Raw genomic sequence first — 19356 nt, 5'->3', positions numbered from 1 at the left:
ACCCTGTCTGTAATCCGATTTGAGGATTTATCATTTGGTGCGATCTCTACGTTACAGAATGGATATTTGTTTAAACTGTGTTCGTGAACTAAAGATGGTTCTGACTCAGTTACAACGGACTCATCTTCATTGGCCGATATGAATCTTTGGAACTGGTCTATGATCACTGTCTGCAATAACACACAATAGACGTCACTCTGAGCAGAATCAGTCAGGCCGTTGTACTGCCGTTTAATTTCGTTCAGTGACCAGGGGTTGTTGAATGTTGATCCAACCTGTGTTACGATGGTTTGTTTATTTATACAGAGTATGAGAGGCCTCAGGATAATGAATAGGACTGTAACCATCCGTTTCAAACTTGCTGGGCATAGTTTAAAAGTTAGTGTACTTACTTAAAAGATAAATAGTTAAAATAGTACCTGGGGTTTAACTCCTATTCACCGGAATTAACTCCTCATTTGCCTGGTAAATTAAAACATAGTATTGGTTGAGAATGCCTCTAGTTGCGCTCTCGAGTCTCGGTTGACATAAAACTGAAAAGTAAAACGGTAAAAACATATTACTATTATTGTATATTAGTTGACAGCTACTTACATAGAATCTGCACGCGTAGAGTATCAGGCACACGATGTGTTCTTCTGTTTTCAAAATGTCAACTATTTGGTGTGATTTCAGTCCTCGATTTTTAGCATATTTAACTTTTTTACGAAGAGAAGTCAACATAAAGTAAAAGCTGAAGCTTACACTTCCAAACGATAAACTGACAATCAGAGATAAGATCTCTAGTTAGCGATTGAAAAATTGCTAAGTCTTGTTTAAACAACCATTTTAACAATATAGTTAAGCACAATACTAAGTCGAGAGATATGATGTGTTAATATTTAATAGTTATTAGCTATAATAGTATCGTACACATTTGGATATTTTACCGTTTATTCCATTTATCTGGATCTCTTTTTATCTGTTATCTAATTCTAATCTATGTGACGATGTATGTTCTGTTATTCAAGTAAATTCATTTTACGTTTCACGTCACGGCAAATATTTTTGATAAAAATTATATTTTTAAATTTTTAAAAATTTAATTAATATTTAATTAATTAATCAATTGATTATCTTATCCAAAGGTTGTCAAATAAAAAGATGTTCTCTTTTATGTTTTGAACACACTGGTTCAATCTAGAACCTTTTACAAGATTCAGAAGTTGTTTTATTAGCGGAGATTCAATGTGGTAAAAAGTGGTAAATAGTGGTTATTCTTTACAAATTTCGAAAATTTTACAAGTCCAAAATATTGAAAGTGAAAATTTTCAAAAGTTTTATAAAAATTAGTTCATTATACGTGGAATGTAATTGTGAACATTTTTAACAAAATATATTTTTGAAATATTTGAAAAATTTTTAATTATTTAATTAATTAATTAAATAATTTATTTTTGAAAAAGTTGTTAAAGAGAAAGTTGTTCTTCTTTGTTTTCTAAACACACTGCTTTAAACTAAAATCTTCTAGGATATTTAGAACGTGACTTATTTGCGGAAAACCAAAGTGGTAAAAAGGTGGTAGAAAAGTGGTAATTGTGGATTTTCCTGAAGTCTTTTTTTTGGGAACTCTCTGGAATGATTCCTGTGACCTGTCCCGACCATATCCCGTTAAAATCGCTTTGTTGCGAATTTTGTCCGACAAAGGCTTAAATTAGGAAGGATTTGACTGTACTATAGCCCTCTCACCAAAGCTAGCATATATACAGGGTGGGCCAAAAGTCAGTGGGCATAAGTTGGCCTTAATAGCTCAGTCACTGAGTGACCAATTGAAATAATTCTTTCTGGTATGACTTACTACCACCACTGGTTCGAGAAAAATATTTGAGTTCATTTATTTTAAATGAAGGTTCATTTTTGCATTTATTTGATAGTTTGGATAGTCAGATCGAGCTGAATTTTATTGAATTGTGTTTGGCCATTCGAATAACGTTTGTCCTGAAAAAATTAGAACTGTAGCTTCTCAGATGACCGAGACAGAACAAACAAATATCTCGCAGAGATAAAAACATGGATGGTGAAAAACTACATGAAACTGAACGAAACTAAGACAGAACTATTGGTGTTAGGAAAGAGCCATGTTCTAAAAAGTGTGAACTCAGTGTCAGACTGCAATTTGGAAGCACTGAAATTCTACCTACGGAGTGCAAAGGAGACAGCTGGGAGAGTCTGGGTGTCAAATTTGATGAAACTTTAAATATGGAAAGACAGATCAATAATGTCAAAAGGAAATGTAGCTGGATAATGATGAACCTAAGAACTATTGGTCGTTACCTGGATGAAGACATTAAATTGATGTTGGTGAAACAACTGGTAATATCTAAATTAGATAACTGTAATTCTCTATACATGAATCTACCCAAGACCATACTAAACAAACTTGGATCCACCCTTAATGGGGCAGTTCGTTTCATCTATAACATAGAAGACAGAACCACGGACTGGTTCCCTTCTATAAGATTTTTTAAATTTTTAATAAATAAAATTATTCAAACAATATACACATAATATAGCAATGACCCTATATAAAATCTACCCTTTAAGAATTTAAAAAATTTCTAAACAATCAAAAATTACCCTTGGCCTTGTGGCTCCAAGTTAAGATCTAGACTGTTTATATCAACAATGTTTTTTCTCGCACCTCTGTCTCCACGAAGAGAAATCACTGTTGTTCTTAGGATTTCAAAGCGAAGACGCTTTCTAATGTATCCTACAGCATCTGAGTACCTCTGGCCAGTGTGGTACTCCATCTTACTGGCCAGCTTCTTAACCAGTCTTTCAGCTTCACCACCCATTCCACCAGAAGTCGAGAAAACTAAAGGTGAGAAGCTTCCTTTCTCCACTTCAAGAACCCTTGCGTTGTAACATCGCATTTTCTCATTTTCATGTAAGAATTTTCTATAAGAATTTTCTATAAGAAGGCCCACATGAAGAATTTTCTATAAGAAGGCCCACATACTCCCTATAGACCAACGAATATTCTTTAAAGTTTGTCTATTATCCCACAAATTAGTTCACGGTACTGCACCTAATTGTTAACTTTAAATGGATCACTATGCAATGAAAGACACCAGTTGTTACAAGTAATTATCAAACCCCACAGACAACATGTTTGTGGTACATTCTGAAATAGAACACAATTAGTATATATTATATCGACTATCATAAATATATAAACCAAATATATAGCAATTCACAATCTCCCGTTCTTTCTTAAAAAGGCTTTGAAAGATTTAAAATATTAAATATAAAATAAAGGTGTCACAAGAAAGACTATAATCTTTCTAAATATAACTTCCCTCTTTGTGGATACATGCACAACATGTAATAGAAAATCGTTTTAAACGAGTACATTATATAAATCACAAATACCAATATATTCACTCTTTTAAACGAGCACATTATATAAATCACAAATACCAATATATTCACTCTTTTAACTTCTTTAAGTTTCAAATTATTAAGATTATTAAAATCCTTCACACACAATATTAAAAACTTTGAATACAATGTTTATTATTGGAATACAATTCTAAACAGGTCATTGTCAAATTCTCCTGACGACAATACCTCCCGTAGCAGTGAAGTTGGAGCTCCAGCTTTAGTCAAACAATCTGCAAGCTGTTTCTTTGTTGAAATCCAACGAACTGTCATTTCACTTTTGTTCACTTGCTGTCTCAGGCAAGCTATTGGTATCCTCAATCCCTTGTCATCAACATTTTTCGAGGTTTGGATAGCATCATGTAGAGACTTGCAATCAGTCATTACAATGACATCAAGTTTTCCAGATAACATGATCTCACTCAGCTGAGCTTGGATCAACTCACATGTTTCCACTGCTTCGATCATTGCCCAACTCTCCGCTGCTAAAGTACTTTTACATACTCTTCGGATTTTTCTACTCTGCCATGTAATGGGGCAAGATTTTCCTGTAAGCGAAACAAGGAAAATTATGAAGCCTCCCTGAGAGCTACCATCCTTCAAGTTTCCATACGATGCATCACAGAAAACCACTAAGACTGACTCAGGCAACAGTAGTTTCTTAAACCTGAGTGTTAGAGGATTCTTTTCTAAGAACTTTACTGTTTTGTTTACCATTTTCAAATCTGCGATGGTCCCTTCAGTCACAGAATTACTAGCAAAACATGTAGCATAAGCTACATCTGGCCGTGTCTGTGTTGATACCCACAACAACTGTCCGCACACAGTTCTCAGTTGTTGCTTTTCTTTCTCGTTGATTGGGAGCGTATTTCGATTCACTCGGGTGGGGTCGATCTCTATTCTTGAAATCTGGTCTGCATACCCCAGTTGTGATACCAGAATTCCAGATTGTGTTTGCTTTACATCAAGACCAGTAAGCAAATTCAACTTCGACCTCCGTACTTAGACGAAACTTCTTCTTCAGTTCCCCAATAACTTCCCTTTCAAACTTCTTGCTTCCACTGAACATCAGATCGTCAACATGCACAGCAATGATACCCTCGAGTTTTCCTTCATCATACCAGAACATGAATGACTCATCATATGACGATACCACAACATTTAACTTCACTAGAGTATCACGAAGCTCAACATACCACATTCTAGGTCCGTCTACTAACCCGTAAATACATTTGTTCAGTTTCCAGATTTTCCTTGTTTCAGCTTCCTTCGGAGGAATAATGAAGACATCTCTTGAAATCTTCTTGCCTTGCAAGAAGGCAGCCTGAACATCGATGTGTTGTAACTTCCAACTTTCTGTTGCAACTATTGTAAGGAGCAGTCTTATAGAGTCCCTGTTACATGTTGGGGAGTCCTTTCGTATATTGCTACTATTTTCTTGATAACCAAGTGCCACTAAACGAGCTTTAACAGAACCTTCTGCTTTCTTTGTAATTACCCAACGAACACCAACATTGGACTGTTCGTTTGCATCAACTTCCACGTAAACCTTGTTTACTTTGAACTTCTCAAGCTCTGCTAGCTTGGCATCTACAACTGCTTGGTCATACATACTCACACTGGACAGCAACACCTCTTCTTCTGTTTCTGGTGACAGGTCATCTCTCAAATTCACAGCAAGCTCATACCAATCCACACATTGGATGCTCTCCTCACCATCAAGTTGAATATTTACACAGTTTTTGTAACTGCCAGTTGATTTTCCTGCACGGCTATGGATACAAGCTTTATGCCAGATCTCACTATCCTCCTCTGGATACTTTGGAAGAAACTCCACGTGACTTCTTGCTTTAGGAAGTCCTGATTTGTGCTGAGGTCTGATTGTTGCTGTTGTCTCACTTTGAGGCAGTGTTTCTGTTTCCGGTACAGAAACTGCTGTTTCCATAGAGCAAGATGGTTGATCCTCTAGGAAATTTCTCTGCGTCTCTAATGGGGATTTTGGTGAACTTGATACAATACTCGGGTTAGGTTGCCCAACAACTGACTCTGAGGTAATGGGATATCCTGTTGTTGTATCCCTGGTTAGATGACATGCACTGCACTTATAATACTGATTTCCATGCTTTAAAATATATAAATGAGTAATGTCTCTCCCCAGTATAACACCAGGCCCACTCCATTTTGCAGATCCTTTTCTCTTGTACATCACCTTTTCACCATTGCTATAATACTCATCATTGCTTGTCCGAACTTGGCTTTGCAGAGCTTTACGTATCTTGTTGCTACTTTCACACTTTGCAAATGCTTGCCTTGCCATGTGCATTGCATTAACATTATCAGCCACGGTTTTACTCACCGTTGTTTCTTCTAAAGCTGGCAGTCTATCATCGATGACATTCGGAAGTGAAGGGTTACGGCCCATTGTCAACTGATTTGCAGAAAACCCACCAAACATCTGCATGGAGTTTTTCGCACTTAGTGCCCAACACAATGCAACTTCCCAGTTGCATTTTGAATCTTCCTTCGTTTTTACCATCATCTCTGTCAGCATCTTATGATGACGTTCTACAATCCCATTGCTCCAAGGGCTCTCGGCAGCTGAATTTTGCACATCCACATTGAATCTTTGACACATCTCAGTAAACTCCTCATTGGCGAACTCTCCACCATTATCAGCCATGAATTTCTTTGGATTTCCAAAGATGGATATCCATCCAGAGCAAATCCCTTGGATGATTGTCTCTTTCTTCTTATTGTAGATTATTCTAGCTGCTGAATATCTTGTCACCGAATCAATCATATGCAAGATATACACATTAGGAGTGCCAGGAACATTCTTAAGGTCCATTGCAACACATTCGTTGAACACCTTTCCTCTTGGGAGACCCACCACTGGTCTTGACTTGGGTTTCTTGTACATCAGACATATTTTACAACTGCTGGATACCTCATCAATTGCTTTCATGTATTCTGGTCTCTTAAATCCTGCAGTTTTCAGCAATGTTTTCAGTTTATCACTAGGAGGGTGTGAGAATTGTTTGTGGATTTTTTCCACTTTCCTCCTAATCTCCTTTTCGTCAGTACCAAACAAACCTTCTTCGCTGATTGTCATCACCAGATGTGGGGTCTTTCGATCTGGCGGCCCAATGGTCATGCGTCTTTTATTACAAAGAGGAACGCAATAGTGCTTTGATTTAGTTTCAAACAAATCAACACAATCTCCACTGAATCTCATTGTATCATTTGTGAAATCCAACACAGCACCAGCTCTCTTTAACGATGCTTTACTGAGAAGCAACGGCAGTTCTTTCTTAACAATGTTTGCTTCTATCCGAACATCTGTCTTTCCTATTCGCCCAGGGATGATAGTCTTTTCTGTGGAAATGACTTAGAGTCCATCCCCAAATCTAAAAGGCATCGAGCAAGGTTCACTAACCATCATTTTCAGTTGTTTTTCTTCCAGAGTTTCTCTGTAGTGATTCACCCAGTTCCTACCAACAACTATTATTATTTATTATTTTATACTTTTTGCTTTATTAGAAAGCAAAAAGTATAAAATAATACGTGCGTGCGCGGCTTGAGCCGCGCCGCATGGCATAAGAACGGATGCGTGCAGGGGCTGGAGTACGCTTGTATGTAGATTAATGAAATGTTGCATTGTAAATATTGAGAATTGACGATATATTATGATCTGATAGTAAATTTTACAAAGCTGGCTTTGGATTTAGGTAAGATTATAATTAATTTAGAAAAACCACGGATAGTTTAAATTTATTTCTATTTGTTGTATAATCATAAACAATTTAATCCTGTTTTCAAGAATGCGCGGCTTTGGCGGCCAGTTATTGACTTATACATTAAATTGGATTTTAAATATAAATGTGAATATATTAAAATTTAAAACTTTCAAAACGGAGGCTTATAAATATTATTATATTATGATTGTAAAATAAAGGATAAAATTTTAAATTTGTTTCACTAAAATTTGTTTCACTAACTGTCTTTGTACATCCGGAATCAATAACTGCACATGCTAATGACTCATATACAAGAGAACCAAGGTTCGTATCACTCATCAGGCACTCTTCAGGAATCTCAACAACATCTTCAGATTCAGACACCACCATGAATGTTAAAAATGCACCCTCTGCTTCCATGGCCGTAACATTCTCAGCACCATCTTGTGCGAAATACTGTGCATTATCTGTTGAACTTGAAGAAGCTCTGTTCTTGCTTGTGCACCATCTTGCAATATGGTTTTTATCGCCACAAGCATAGCATCCAGTATACGCACTCTTTTGTCGATTATACGGATGATGATGATTCCCACGTCCTCTTGACATCCTTCTGTAGTTTCCTCCTCCACCTCTTGGGGTTGAGTTGTATGCAATTCACACTAATTACCTCAAAGCACTTTCATTATATTTCAAATCTGACGTTGTTCAATGAATTAGCCACGAAAATGTTCAAATTGTGTAGGTCGGTAAAGGACACAATTGCTAGTAATGCTTCTTTGTACCCGTTGACTACAATGAACATTTTGCGGAGTTTCTCCAGACGGCTTTTATCGGAGTGCGGGTTACTTACTAGGTTATGCACAAGCCAGGCCAACATTTTTGGTTTTGTGTCAGTCGCGCTACCAGGTTGCAGAGTATGTTCAATATTTAAAAAATCATACACATTTACTAATATCAGAGTCCAATTTAGCTGCAAACGTTAAACACAGTTCAGCCGCCAAGTACCGTTTAAGTGAACACCGAGACACGAGGTTTATGTGTAATTTTGTAAATCACTTTTATGGATGGATGATTTAGTAGTTGCTGTAGAAAATCCACCTGCTGCATCATCTGCATACCATACCTGTTTCACGTTGCTCGAATCAGGCATTGATTCACTTTTGATTCACGATGTGAATCCTTCCTAGCTCGGGAGGCCCAGTGGTGTATTTTGCCGATCTACGTGGTTGCAAGAATATGCGCGGCGCGGCCCAGTAGTGCATCGCGCTACAAATTCACTCGTGCGCGGAGGGTCATACAACGTATGACAAGTTTCAAACGTGCGACTGAGAGGAGCAAGCAATAGACTTACTTGGGGATCTCATGCTAATACATTTATGTTCATAATCATAGATCAGAGATTCGGCGGATCGAATGACAGGCTGAGCGCGGCCCAGTAAGCACTTGTTGCGCGCATCCAATAATGCTTCTCGCAACTTGTAGGTTTACAACCTACCAGGACGCGCGCCGAGTTGGACTCGTCGACGGTCCAATATATGGAACAGACATTTTACGAGTATCACCCGTTAACTCTGAACTCGCAACCACGTTGTATGACCCGCCGCGCACGAAGTGCGCGGCTCCCCCTGTATCGTCAGGACGATAGTGAAACGACCGTGGGGGTCGCAACGTGATACAACAACCACGTATGCAGATCGGCGAGATACGAATGATTGACATAGTGAATCTAAGTAAGCACATGCCAACTACTAGTGAGTGAACTATTGAGTGAACTACTGAGTGAACTACTACTGCATACATTTTAGTTAATTGATGATGTCAATTCATCGCAGCTTGGCGCGGCACCGTAGCGCATCTTGCAGATCTCGCCGTTGACGGATGTTACTCGTCTAAATTTCTTCGAAGTAGCGCGCGCCGGGCCAAATCATTAACAATGGTCAAATCTCGCCGTTGCGAGAATAAGCATAATTGAGTGCGCGGCGCGGCACAGTAACGCATCGCGCTACAAACATTTTAGCTTTATATATTATAGTTATTTTGAATCAATTTTAAGCTTAACGGGTGGTACTCGTAAAATATCTGTTCGTCGACGAGTCCAACCCGGCGCGCGTCCTGGTAGGTTGTAAACCTACAATTTTAAGCTTGCATCAGTTTGTCAGCTGGGTTTATTTACTTGTGACTTCACTTATGACTCATGTGTCAGCAAAATAAAAATGTACGCAAAAATAAAACACGATATAAGGATTAGATAAAAGATTTATGATTGAGCCTCGCGCTTTCATTTCACTCGTGATTCGTGTCATTCAAAATCGAGCGTCATTAGTTAATGATTATTCTCATCCATTTAATAGAATAATTCCTCAGTTTTTGTATGTTCGACTGTGCTAGTGGGCTTATCCGATTGCTATATATTTGTAGATGCATTTCATGTAAAGTTGTTAGTTTAGTAACAAGCTTGATTTATTAATTTATTGAGCAGTGTTGTGGTTCAAAACACTTAAATCATAAAATAATCAACCATGAAACAATTTCAAAGGCCCCTGCCTTTGTGAAAGAGCACTACCACAATTTTGATTTTTCGTCCCATAAACAGTCCCTGAATATAAATGCGACTCAGTGGCGTAACGTTGCCTGTTGGCGCCCCTGCCGAAAAAGCGCCCCCCTGTTGGTTGGGGCGCCCACTCCCCTTTTCGTGCCCCCTCCCTAAAGTTGAACAAATTAGGTGATTTTAGAGGATATGCCGATAAAATCTCTAAAAAAGTGTGTATCTAGAGCAAAAAGCGCAGTTTTGCTAGTACATTAGTTAAGTTTTCGAAATTGTCCCACATTCAAACGACGATTTGGCGCCCCCTAAGACGGCGCTCACCCCGCACATCGGGTCAACGGGGCCCTTCGTCAGCAGGGCCCTTCGTGCGAATGTTTAGCTTTACTGTAATGTCAACGGTTCGAATTTAATTGACGATGTCAGTTCATCGCAGCTCGGCGCGGCACAGTAGCGCATCTCACTACAAGTTCGAATTAGAATCAGTCTGGTGAGCCTTACCAACCCCCACAGCAAATGTAAATTTGTTCGCAGTATCGTTTTTGCCACAACCGTAGACAATTGCTATGTTCCCATTTCCATTTAACTGTTTCTTGTATTGCACCAACTGCTCACTCTGACATGCAATCAAATGATTCCTCTGAATGATTACTGTTTTGCGCACCCACCCCAAAGGATGTTGCACCCACTCAGTTTGGACTTGGACCCACCCAAACGATTTGAAAATTGTTCACCAAAATTGTCAAATTTTGTATAAATTACGGGTCAATTGTCTTCTTATGTCTATTGTCTAAATTCTTATGTCTAATCTGTTAATTTGTTTGATTACTTTCTTCTGACATCTACTCAATTGAGACTGTTTTGAGAGATATTGAAATACGTTTAGGAGGGTAAAATTCCAAAATTTTCCAGGGGGCTTCACACTCGGCTGCGCGCTGCGCTGCACCCACCCAAAGATTTTGAGCTGGAGCAATGCCTGAACACAATCACATTAATATATACAAAATTTGGTGATACAAAATTCCCTCTACACATCACCCGGATGTTCTTAACAGCCTGGTTAGACAATACCAGAGAAAGTTTACTGAACTGTTTAACATACTGTGATTCAACATACTGTGCTAATATCGAATCATATCTCGGTCTTAGTAGAAACCTACCTTGTTATCGAATGTGTGTCAATGATTATGTAAACTTACACTTACTTTTTGACAATAACATTTAACAATCAGCTAGTTATGAGTTTGAAGCGTCCTATCACAGATCTTCAGTCAGATGATGACGACTCTGATGTAGATGTTGATGATGAATTCAGTGATGATGACGATGAGTTGGAGGACGAGCCTGCCTCAAGATCAAAGAAGTAAGAAATTTGAAATTTAGAACTCAGAAATAAGATCTAGCACACCTGTGTAGTGAGTTAAATGGGAATGTTTATTTCACCCTTAAAATTATTGATTATTTGCTAAAATAATAAGATTTAACGAACCTATAGCAATCCTATACCTTCTGCTTTCTGCCTGAATATACAAATGACAATGAAAGAACTAAATATTAAGATAACTTAAATGAATGTTCTCTACAGAGTAAAGTTTCAAATCCATAGAAATTGTTGAAAATATTGTTGGCAAATACGGGTTTGCTCTGCAGTTAACCAATCATTCCCTCAGGAAGAAGACGAATGTGAACAAATTCATCTTGGACGAAGCAGAGGTTGATGATGACGCAGAGGATGACGATGATGACGACCTAGAAGAGGGTTTCGAGCAGCTCATCAATAAAGATGAAGACGAGGAGGAGGGAACAAGTGAATCGTTCCGTCATCAAAGACGATTGGATCATCTCCTACAAATGCAGGAAGAGGATAAACTTGAAGAGTATTACAGGTGTGTGCTAATTTGTGTATTTCAGTTTTGTAAATTTGAACTTTCAAAAACTTATGTAACAAATTTTCTGCCCCAAATGAAAGCTCTTAACTTGAATTAGTTGATCTGCTTTTAGGTGATTGTTTATATTTGACCGTTTAACCCAGGAAGAAGTACGCTGAAGTGGACGCAGAGGAAGCCATCGACACCAGCAACTACGCCAAGAACGAGGAAGTAAAACAACAGAGTGCACTGCCGGGAGTAAAAGATCCTAGATTGTGGCAGGTCAAGTGCCGAATGGGCGAGGAGAAGCAAACAGCAATAAAACTGCTCAGGAAGTACATAAACCTGGAAGTGAACGGCGATCCACTGCAGATCAAATCAGTTGTAGTTCCAGTGGGAGTGAGGGGGTGTATTTATATTGAGGCGTTCAAACAGTCACACGTCAAGGCAGCTTTAGCCGGGGTCAATGCGCTCGGAATGGGAAAGTGGCAGCAACCTATGGTTCCTATCAATGAGATGGCTGATGTTTTAAAGGTGAGATTAAGCTTTATCAGGTCGATCTACTAGTTTACTTTATAGTGTCATTTCATTTGCAGTTACTTCTCACAATTAATTAGTAAACGCAGCTTGAAAATCAGACCGTGGCCAAGACAATGTTAATAGCCATGTAAGAACTTCAACTTTTAACAGTTGAATAATTCCATTTTCAGGTGGTCAGTGAGCCGATGGCTATCAAGACCCACTCCTGGGTGAGAATAAAGCGAGGAGTATACCGTGACGACCTAGCTCAAATAGACTACGTAGAACACAATCAGAACAAAGTAGTGTGCAAGATGCTGCCTCGTGTTGACTACAAGAAAGTCAAGAGCATGTACAAGGACCGGGAACCAGTCCAGTCTAGGTCCGGCAGATCAGCCAAGGGGCGTCCAGCTCAGAAGTTGTTTGATGCTGACCTCGTCAGATCTCTGGGTGGCGAACTGAAAAAAGACGGAGATTTTATTATCTTCGAGAGCGGTCGATACAGGAATGGTTTTCTCTTTAAAACACTAGCGTTTACTGGTATAACTATTGACGGACCAAAACCAACGTTGGAAGAGCTAGAAAAGTTCGACGAACTACCCGAAAACGTAGATCCAGACTTGCTACCGACCGATAAGAAGCTGAACTCTGATTCGATATTTTCCGCTGGAGACATTGTTGAGGTTTGCGAGGGTGAGCTGATCCACATGACTGGTACCATCATCAGTATTTCTGGTGACAAAGTCACGATTGTCCCAAATCATGCAGATTTAAAGAATGCAGGAGCCCTCGATTTCCCTTCTCGAGAGCTAAGAAAGATCTTCAAGGATGGAGATCACGTGAGAGTGATACACGGCAAATATGAAGGTGAGACAGGGTTAGTGGTACGAGTAGACGACAACGTGGCGGTGATCGTGGCTGACACAACATACTCCGAGATGAAGGTCAGACCCAGAGACATGCAGCTGTGTACCGAGATGAACTCGGGGGTTGACAGCCAGGGTATGTACCAAATTGGGGACGTGGTGGAGGTAGATCAGACAACCATTGGATATATCGTCAGGATTGAGAGGGAATCCGTCCGAATCCTAACTCAGCACGGCAAGACTCAGTCAGTGAGAAACAATGCCATCGCCAGGAAGCTGAGATGTGGTCAAGCTCTGGACTCACAGCAGAACTTCGTGAGAAGTAAGAACATTGTGAATGTGCTGGATTCTGGTTCTCAAGGTGAAATAAAACACATCTGGAGACACTTTCTCTTCCTCTTCAACAGGTGTCACGGTGAAAATGGCGGAATTTTCGTCGTTAAGGCGAGAAATACCATTCTTGCAGGAGCTCAGAAACTTCCCTCGGATCTTGCTGGTGCCTCGCCCAGACTGGCTTCGCCCTCGAGAAGTCCCATGAGATCCCCAATGAGGACACCAAGTCATGGTGCTAGACAAGGAGGAAGAGATAAGAGAGACAGAGAGTTCATTGGGAAGACAGTCAGAGTTAAACAGGGAGCCTACAAAGGATATGTGGGTATCGTGAGAGATTCAACTGATACAACTGCCAGAATAGAACTTCACACGGACTGTAAGGTTATTTCAGTGGAGAAGGGACATTTGATAGAAGTAACAACAGCTACAGGAGGGTTCACTACACCCTCCACACCTTACATTACAAAAACACCAGCTTACGGCGGAGTTGGATCAGCAACTCCAATGTATGGCTCACATTCAGGTAGCAGGACGCCTATGTATGGGTCCGGAGGAGGTCAGACTCCAACAAGAGGGTCAGGAGACAGGACTCCGTACTATGGTGCTCAGACTCCGACTCATGATGGAGGTAACACTCCCCGAGCAGGAGGGTTCAGTGCCTGGGATCCTAACTATCCTAACACCCCAGCCCGGTCAGATGAGTACACTGACTTCTACGACAACTCACCCTCTCCAGCTCCCTTCAGTCCTGCAAACCCTCAGACCCCAGGCTATGGGGAACCAATGACCCCAGGGTATGCTATGGATAGTTTGGGTAACCCAGCCACTCCAGGGACCTCCTCAGATTACAACCCCTCCAGTCCCAGTGTTCCGTCTCCAGCTTCCCCCGCCTCCCCCTACACAGAACCCAGTCCTTCTCCTGGTGCATCTAGTTTAGGTCCTCCCTCTCCCGGGTCTGAGCAGTCAGTCCCCAGTCCGTACAGCACCAGTTCCGGAGCACCCAGCCCCATGACACCCCAGACAGCTAACGAGAATTGGCCTCTGCCTGGTATCGAGGTGGTCATGTTGGACAGCTTTGAGGACGGTCAGTACATCGGTCAGCCTGGTTACATCAGGGCAGTGTCCGGGATGATATCTACTGTCTGGCTGTACGAGGAGGAACGGGAGTTCGAATGTCAGTCTTATCAGATGAAACCTGTCGTTCCAAAGAAACAGGACAAGGTTGTTATAATTACTGGAAATAGGCGGGGCAACTACGGACAGCTTATAAACATTGATAACGATGATGGCATTGTAAAGGCAGATAAATCGTTAGAGTTGAGAATCCTGAAACTAGACTCGTTGGCAAAACTCTCCACACACCACAATTGAGGAGCTGTGAATAATTGTTTTAAAGGAACCCTGCGTTACCAGGTTACCACGTTACCCTGCGTTACGGCAAAATAAACTTTCGACTATAACTGCTGTATTTAATGGTAAGTAGTACTGTAGTAACTTCCGCGTGATTTATCATTCTTGTTATCTGGTGCCAACTTTTCTAGCGATTTTTGCGATTGAGAAACATTTGAAGCGTCTCAACCGCTTTTTTCCATCATAAATTGTTGGGTTTTATGATTTAATTTTGGACAGCCAACCAATTTCACAATCAATTTCAATAATGAAACATATATTGAGATTATCAATAAACTTGGCCTGGCGTTATAAGTTGGGGAAGTTACAGCCACCTTTGAATAATTACTAAATTAATATTTTGCTACAAAATTGACAGTTCAGTATCATATCGTATTTGAAAATTAATTTTAAAACGAATATTAATGATTTACTTCAAGGTGTTTTTCGTTATATATCTGAAATTCACGATCCTTCAATTTTGATTAATGTTTATGATTATCTATTATTGCATAACTAAATCAAATAAAATGTCCCTAAGTTTGACCCTAATCCCCTTGTAGCTATGTCGATAGTATCAGACCCCAGGTCGGGCAACTCCCCCGCCTCCTCTCCTCTCTTCTCCCCACCCACTTCCCCGGCTGCTGGTGGCTCTCTTTCTCCCACTGTCAGTGGTCCGGGTTCCCCTGTCGGCTCCCCTCCAGCTCGAGCTTCACCAAGTGGCCTCTCACCCACTATCCACGATCAGAATGTCCAGAATGCGGCGGCGGCTAGTGTTGGATCCCAAGTCAAGAAAGCAATGATATACGTGTGCGGCGAGTGTCGCAGTGACAATGAGATCAAGTCACGTGACCCCATCAGGTGCAGGGAGTGTGGACACAGAATAATGTACAAGAAGAGAACCAACAGAATGATGGTTTTCAACGCCAGATAAAATACAGTTCTTATAACATAGATTTTTAAAGTTCACAAAAATAAATTTCGCACCTGCAGCTTTCGTCTGGAAAGGAGCTCTTTTTTAACGACTTATTTATTGAGACTGATGCTTATTTATTTTTAGGGTGCCTTTATAACTCGATACTTTTTATAATCCGCTGGAGAAAGGTTTGTAAAGATTTCACCGGTTGAACTTTATCCTAACTATAGATGGGACGAAAAGAACAATGTTTTTGCAATTTCGTTGTTGTGAAAGCCCTAGCCATTCTGTTGCAAAGAAAATATCCAAGTTATATAAATCCGAACTTGCGATTTATCAAATTTCTTTCTAGACATGATAAAATGTTTAACAGTTGGTGATTTAAATTAGAAACTTAACATTTTAAACTTTTACTGCATTTTATTATCATTACGAGTTATCACTGTTGTCTTAATTCAGAATTATTATCTGTTTATCAAAAACATAAATCATTTGCGTTTATCTATCTTTTGAAAAGTATAAATTCTCAGTTATTATATTAAATCGTGATTTAAGATTTCTTTCCTGACTATTGTCATATTCATTATTTAGCTCATGATAAATTTGTAACGCTAGCAGTTCGGCTATGCTGCTGAGGACATTAGCCCGACAGACTCTAATTGGAGGTCAGACCTTGATCTGTACCCGATACCGCCACCCGGACACCAAACCTTCAGACCAAACTATTGACATTAGTTCTGAGCAAAGACTCGTTAATCTTCCACTGAGAAAACCAGAAGAGAAAATAACTAGCGTTACTATTGGTGAGATAATGTTTATTACATTCCAATGCACATTTCAATCCACTCTAGCTTTTAATGGTTGTATTGCTATCATTTCTAGTGCTCCAAACGTAAGCTTTGTTCCCGAAGTCATGACTCATGACTCATCAGGTAGTTGTTTTTTAGTTGTCATCCAAGCGGATTCCAATAATGTTTATCTTTCATGACGACCCAGTTTCTGAAGATTACTATTTCCCCCAGTGCACGACAAACCCCAAGTCTCTGGCGGAGTAGACAGAAAACAGCCTCGACGAGACAATTTGTTGAGACCACGGTGGCCCGAGGAGTTCATCATAGAACCTGTCCAAGTTGCAAGATATGGAATTGTGTCTCTTGAAACAGGGGCCTTAGCTCACAAGGCTGTCAAGGTTGGTAAATTAGTATTACTTGTTTTAATCTCCCGCTACTTTTACTAAGAGATAGAGCAAGTATACAGAGTACTTTATAAATATTCAAGGTATTTAATCTCCCCATAGTTTTATAAAATCTCATCTCAATATTATACATCTATCTTCCAGGCTTCAAAGGAGTTTATAGCTCACAACATTGAGCGAGGGAAACACAGGCTCTTTGTTCGGTACTTTCCAGACTATCCGATATCTCTCCGACCCAGCAACACTCGGAGGGGTGGGGGCAAAAACAAAGTTGCCGAGTACAAAGATTATGTCATGGCTGGTTCGTTCTTTTTAGATATTTTAATTAATGTTTGCCATCCAGTGTATCCAGTATCCAGTGTATCCAGTGTATCTTTGCCAAAAATGGAGTAGTTACGTTTAGTAATGATGGGTATTAAATGTAAGATGGGTTTAGACCTTAAGATTACCTTACTGCATGAGCAGACGTTCAATGCCATCATGATTTTTGTGGTATGCTAATTATCTGCTTTTACATTTTAGGTCGGGTATTGTTCGAGTTTGATTGCACACCCGTTGTGGCAACTATAATATACGATGGTGTTTTTAAGAGGATGCCTTTGGCTGTGATGCTTGTGGATGGGGACAAACATAGGAATCCTGCTAAGGTATGTGCCAACTGTTCTATGAACTACAAACGTGTTTTATTTGTTAAATCTTTATTGGTTTTAAATTTGTTCAGAAATTTTAAGAGGTGAGAGGAGATTGTTTAAATCCGATACGAATATTTAGAGTGGACTTAATCAAATATTAATATACACGATCAATATATACATGGTATTTCCTTCAGCTGACACCGCTTGAATTTCAGGTTATCGACGTTGGCAAACGGGATAGATTAGGTCTGAAGATTTACGACTATAAATTAGAATATGCAGACGGGACTGAATCTGATTTTAAATTGCCGAAAAGAATGTATAAAGACAATTTGATGAGGAAAGCTGTAATGCAAGATATGCAGCTGGACTATTCCCATTGGAAACACAAGTCCTTTGGTAATGATCGATTAAGAGATAAGTGTGGTACTCCACACTGAACATTTCGGCAACATTGTCGAGAATGTTAAGTTTGCCTTTAAGGGCTTTTTATATTTGCTATTTCTTGATCGACATATATATAATACGTTCCTTAGTTAAGATACTTCCTGTTTTATTTCTCAATTAAAAGTTCTCCAAGCAATAAAGTTCAAATCTTTGAATTCGTGTCGATTGATTCAACCATTTACATTTGGACGATAATTCGCATAAACACCACAAATGTAGTAGCTTTCGCTTCATCCAATTGCTCCAAATTCATCAACTGCTGTCCAGGCGCACAATCCGCACAACATTTTACTACAGAAAATGTCTCTCAGCGCACGTACTAACATTTTGAAACTTTGTAGATTTCTTTATCAGTCGATCTGATGCGATTGTACAATTAATAGTAAGAAAGTTTACCCAACAAACTGGAAGGAATATCCATTATTTTCTGTTTGATTATTGCTAAATACCCAGCGGAGAAAATTGCAGCTTAACTTAAAAGGAAAATCTGGGGATATGGTTAAGGATCACCAGCTCAACTTCACTCCGATCTCCATGATCGCTTTCAAACCATTTTATGTCTGCAGAGTCTATACTATGTACTAAATGTTTGACAAGAATATTGATAGCTGAATATATGTATAAATCAATGATATTATGTAGACTGTAATACTATATAACGGTGATGTCTCACGGTTTAAGAGCAATATAAAGCCGAATAAATATTAAATATATTACCATATTAGTTTTTATCATAATTATATGCTCAAGTATGCTGCATCAAATCCTATTACCACTGACCACGACGTTGCCATACCACATGTTAGGTGTCCATTCTGGCATTCTACTATCAAGATAGACCAGAAACATGAAATGTAATTGTATATGTGATGCAGCTTATACTACGACGCGATAGATTTTATATTTTCATTACATCTTACCAGTAAAAATGTGATGACGTCTGGATCGATCAGACTAATGTGTAATATAAATATATAATTTGCCAAAAAATTTATACATTATATGTGAACGACCGTCTTGAAGAAACAACTTTTTCAAAACATTTTAAATGTTTATACAAAACCTATTTTATTTAATGCAATGTGCAATGAATGTGTACGGGTGATCAAACATTTAATTGAAAACATTATTCTTTTAATGTTTAAAACTAACATATAACCACAACATACTTAACGGGTGATACTCGTAAAATATCTGTTCCATATATTGGACCGCGTCGACGAGTTATAAATCGGCGCGCGTCCTGGTAGGTTATAAACCTACAAGCGCCAAGCAGTATTTTTGTTTTGGCATGGAAATATGTTATTTACGTTTACAAACAACTTTTGGTGCAAAATTTATAAAATTCGAAACAATATGTAACATTCACACTACTACATTATCCCCAGCGGTACCATGTATTATTAATCATATAGTACCATGGTCCATGTACCGCTTCCACTAAATGATAAATCGCTCGCCCAAATTTAAAAAAATAAACAGCGCCGCG

General features: G+C 39.3%; 3 protein-coding genes across 4 annotated transcripts in view; 2 read left to right on the top strand and 1 right to left on the bottom strand.

Moving 5' to 3' along the window:
* LOC134811618 (uncharacterized) overlaps positions 1 to 19356 on the bottom strand; it is a 95557-nt gene that overhangs the window by 15350 nt on the left and 60851 nt on the right. The window lies entirely within an intron of this gene.
* On the top strand, positions 10920 to 16019 carry LOC134826340 (transcription elongation factor SPT5-like). The gene is made up of 4 exons (XM_063838677.1): positions 10920 to 11062; positions 11370 to 11585; positions 11732 to 12101; positions 12278 to 16019. The coding sequence occupies exons 1-4, from the start codon at positions 10938 to 10940 to the stop codon at positions 14654 to 14656; spliced, it is 3090 nt and encodes a 1029-aa protein (XP_063694747.1). The 5' UTR covers positions 10920 to 10937; the 3' UTR covers positions 14657 to 16019.
* LOC134826341 (uncharacterized) lies at positions 16137 to 17964 on the top strand. Its single transcript, XM_063838678.1, has 5 exons — positions 16137 to 16393; positions 16613 to 16779; positions 16930 to 17086; positions 17308 to 17432; positions 17636 to 17964. The coding sequence occupies exons 1-5, from the start codon at positions 16216 to 16218 to the stop codon at positions 17858 to 17860; spliced, it is 852 nt and encodes a 283-aa protein (XP_063694748.1). The 5' UTR covers positions 16137 to 16215; the 3' UTR covers positions 17861 to 17964.

This window comes from Bolinopsis microptera, chromosome 2, assembly GCF_026151205.1.
Source record: "Bolinopsis microptera isolate Bmic1 chromosome 2, MBARI_Bmic_1.0, whole genome shotgun sequence".
NCBI lineage: Eukaryota > Metazoa > Ctenophora > Tentaculata > Lobata > Bolinopsidae > Bolinopsis > Bolinopsis microptera.
The sequence above is the reverse complement of the archived record's forward strand: the minus strand, read 5'-3'. Positions and strand labels throughout refer to the sequence as shown.

Coding starts and splice junctions, on each gene's coding strand:
- LOC134826341 (XM_063838678.1), top strand. CDS start 16,216: ATGCTGCTGAGGACATTAGCCCGACAGACTCTAATTGGAGGTCAGACC. Junction 16,394..16,612: donor AATAACTAGCGTTACTATTG/GTGAGATAATGT, acceptor TATTTCCCCCAG/TGCACGACAAACCCCAAGTC. Junction 17,433..17,635: donor AACATAGGAATCCTGCTAAG/GTATGTGCCAAC, acceptor CTTGAATTTCAG/GTTATCGACGTTGGCAAACG.
- LOC134826340 (XM_063838677.1), top strand. CDS start 10,938: ATGAGTTTGAAGCGTCCTATCACAGATCTTCAGTCAGATGATGACGAC. Junction 11,063..11,369: donor CCTGCCTCAAGATCAAAGAA/GTAAGAAATTTG, acceptor TCATTCCCTCAG/GAAGAAGACGAATGTGAACA. Junction 11,586..11,731: donor AAACTTGAAGAGTATTACAG/GTGTGTGCTAAT, acceptor CGTTTAACCCAG/GAAGAAGTACGCTGAAGTGG.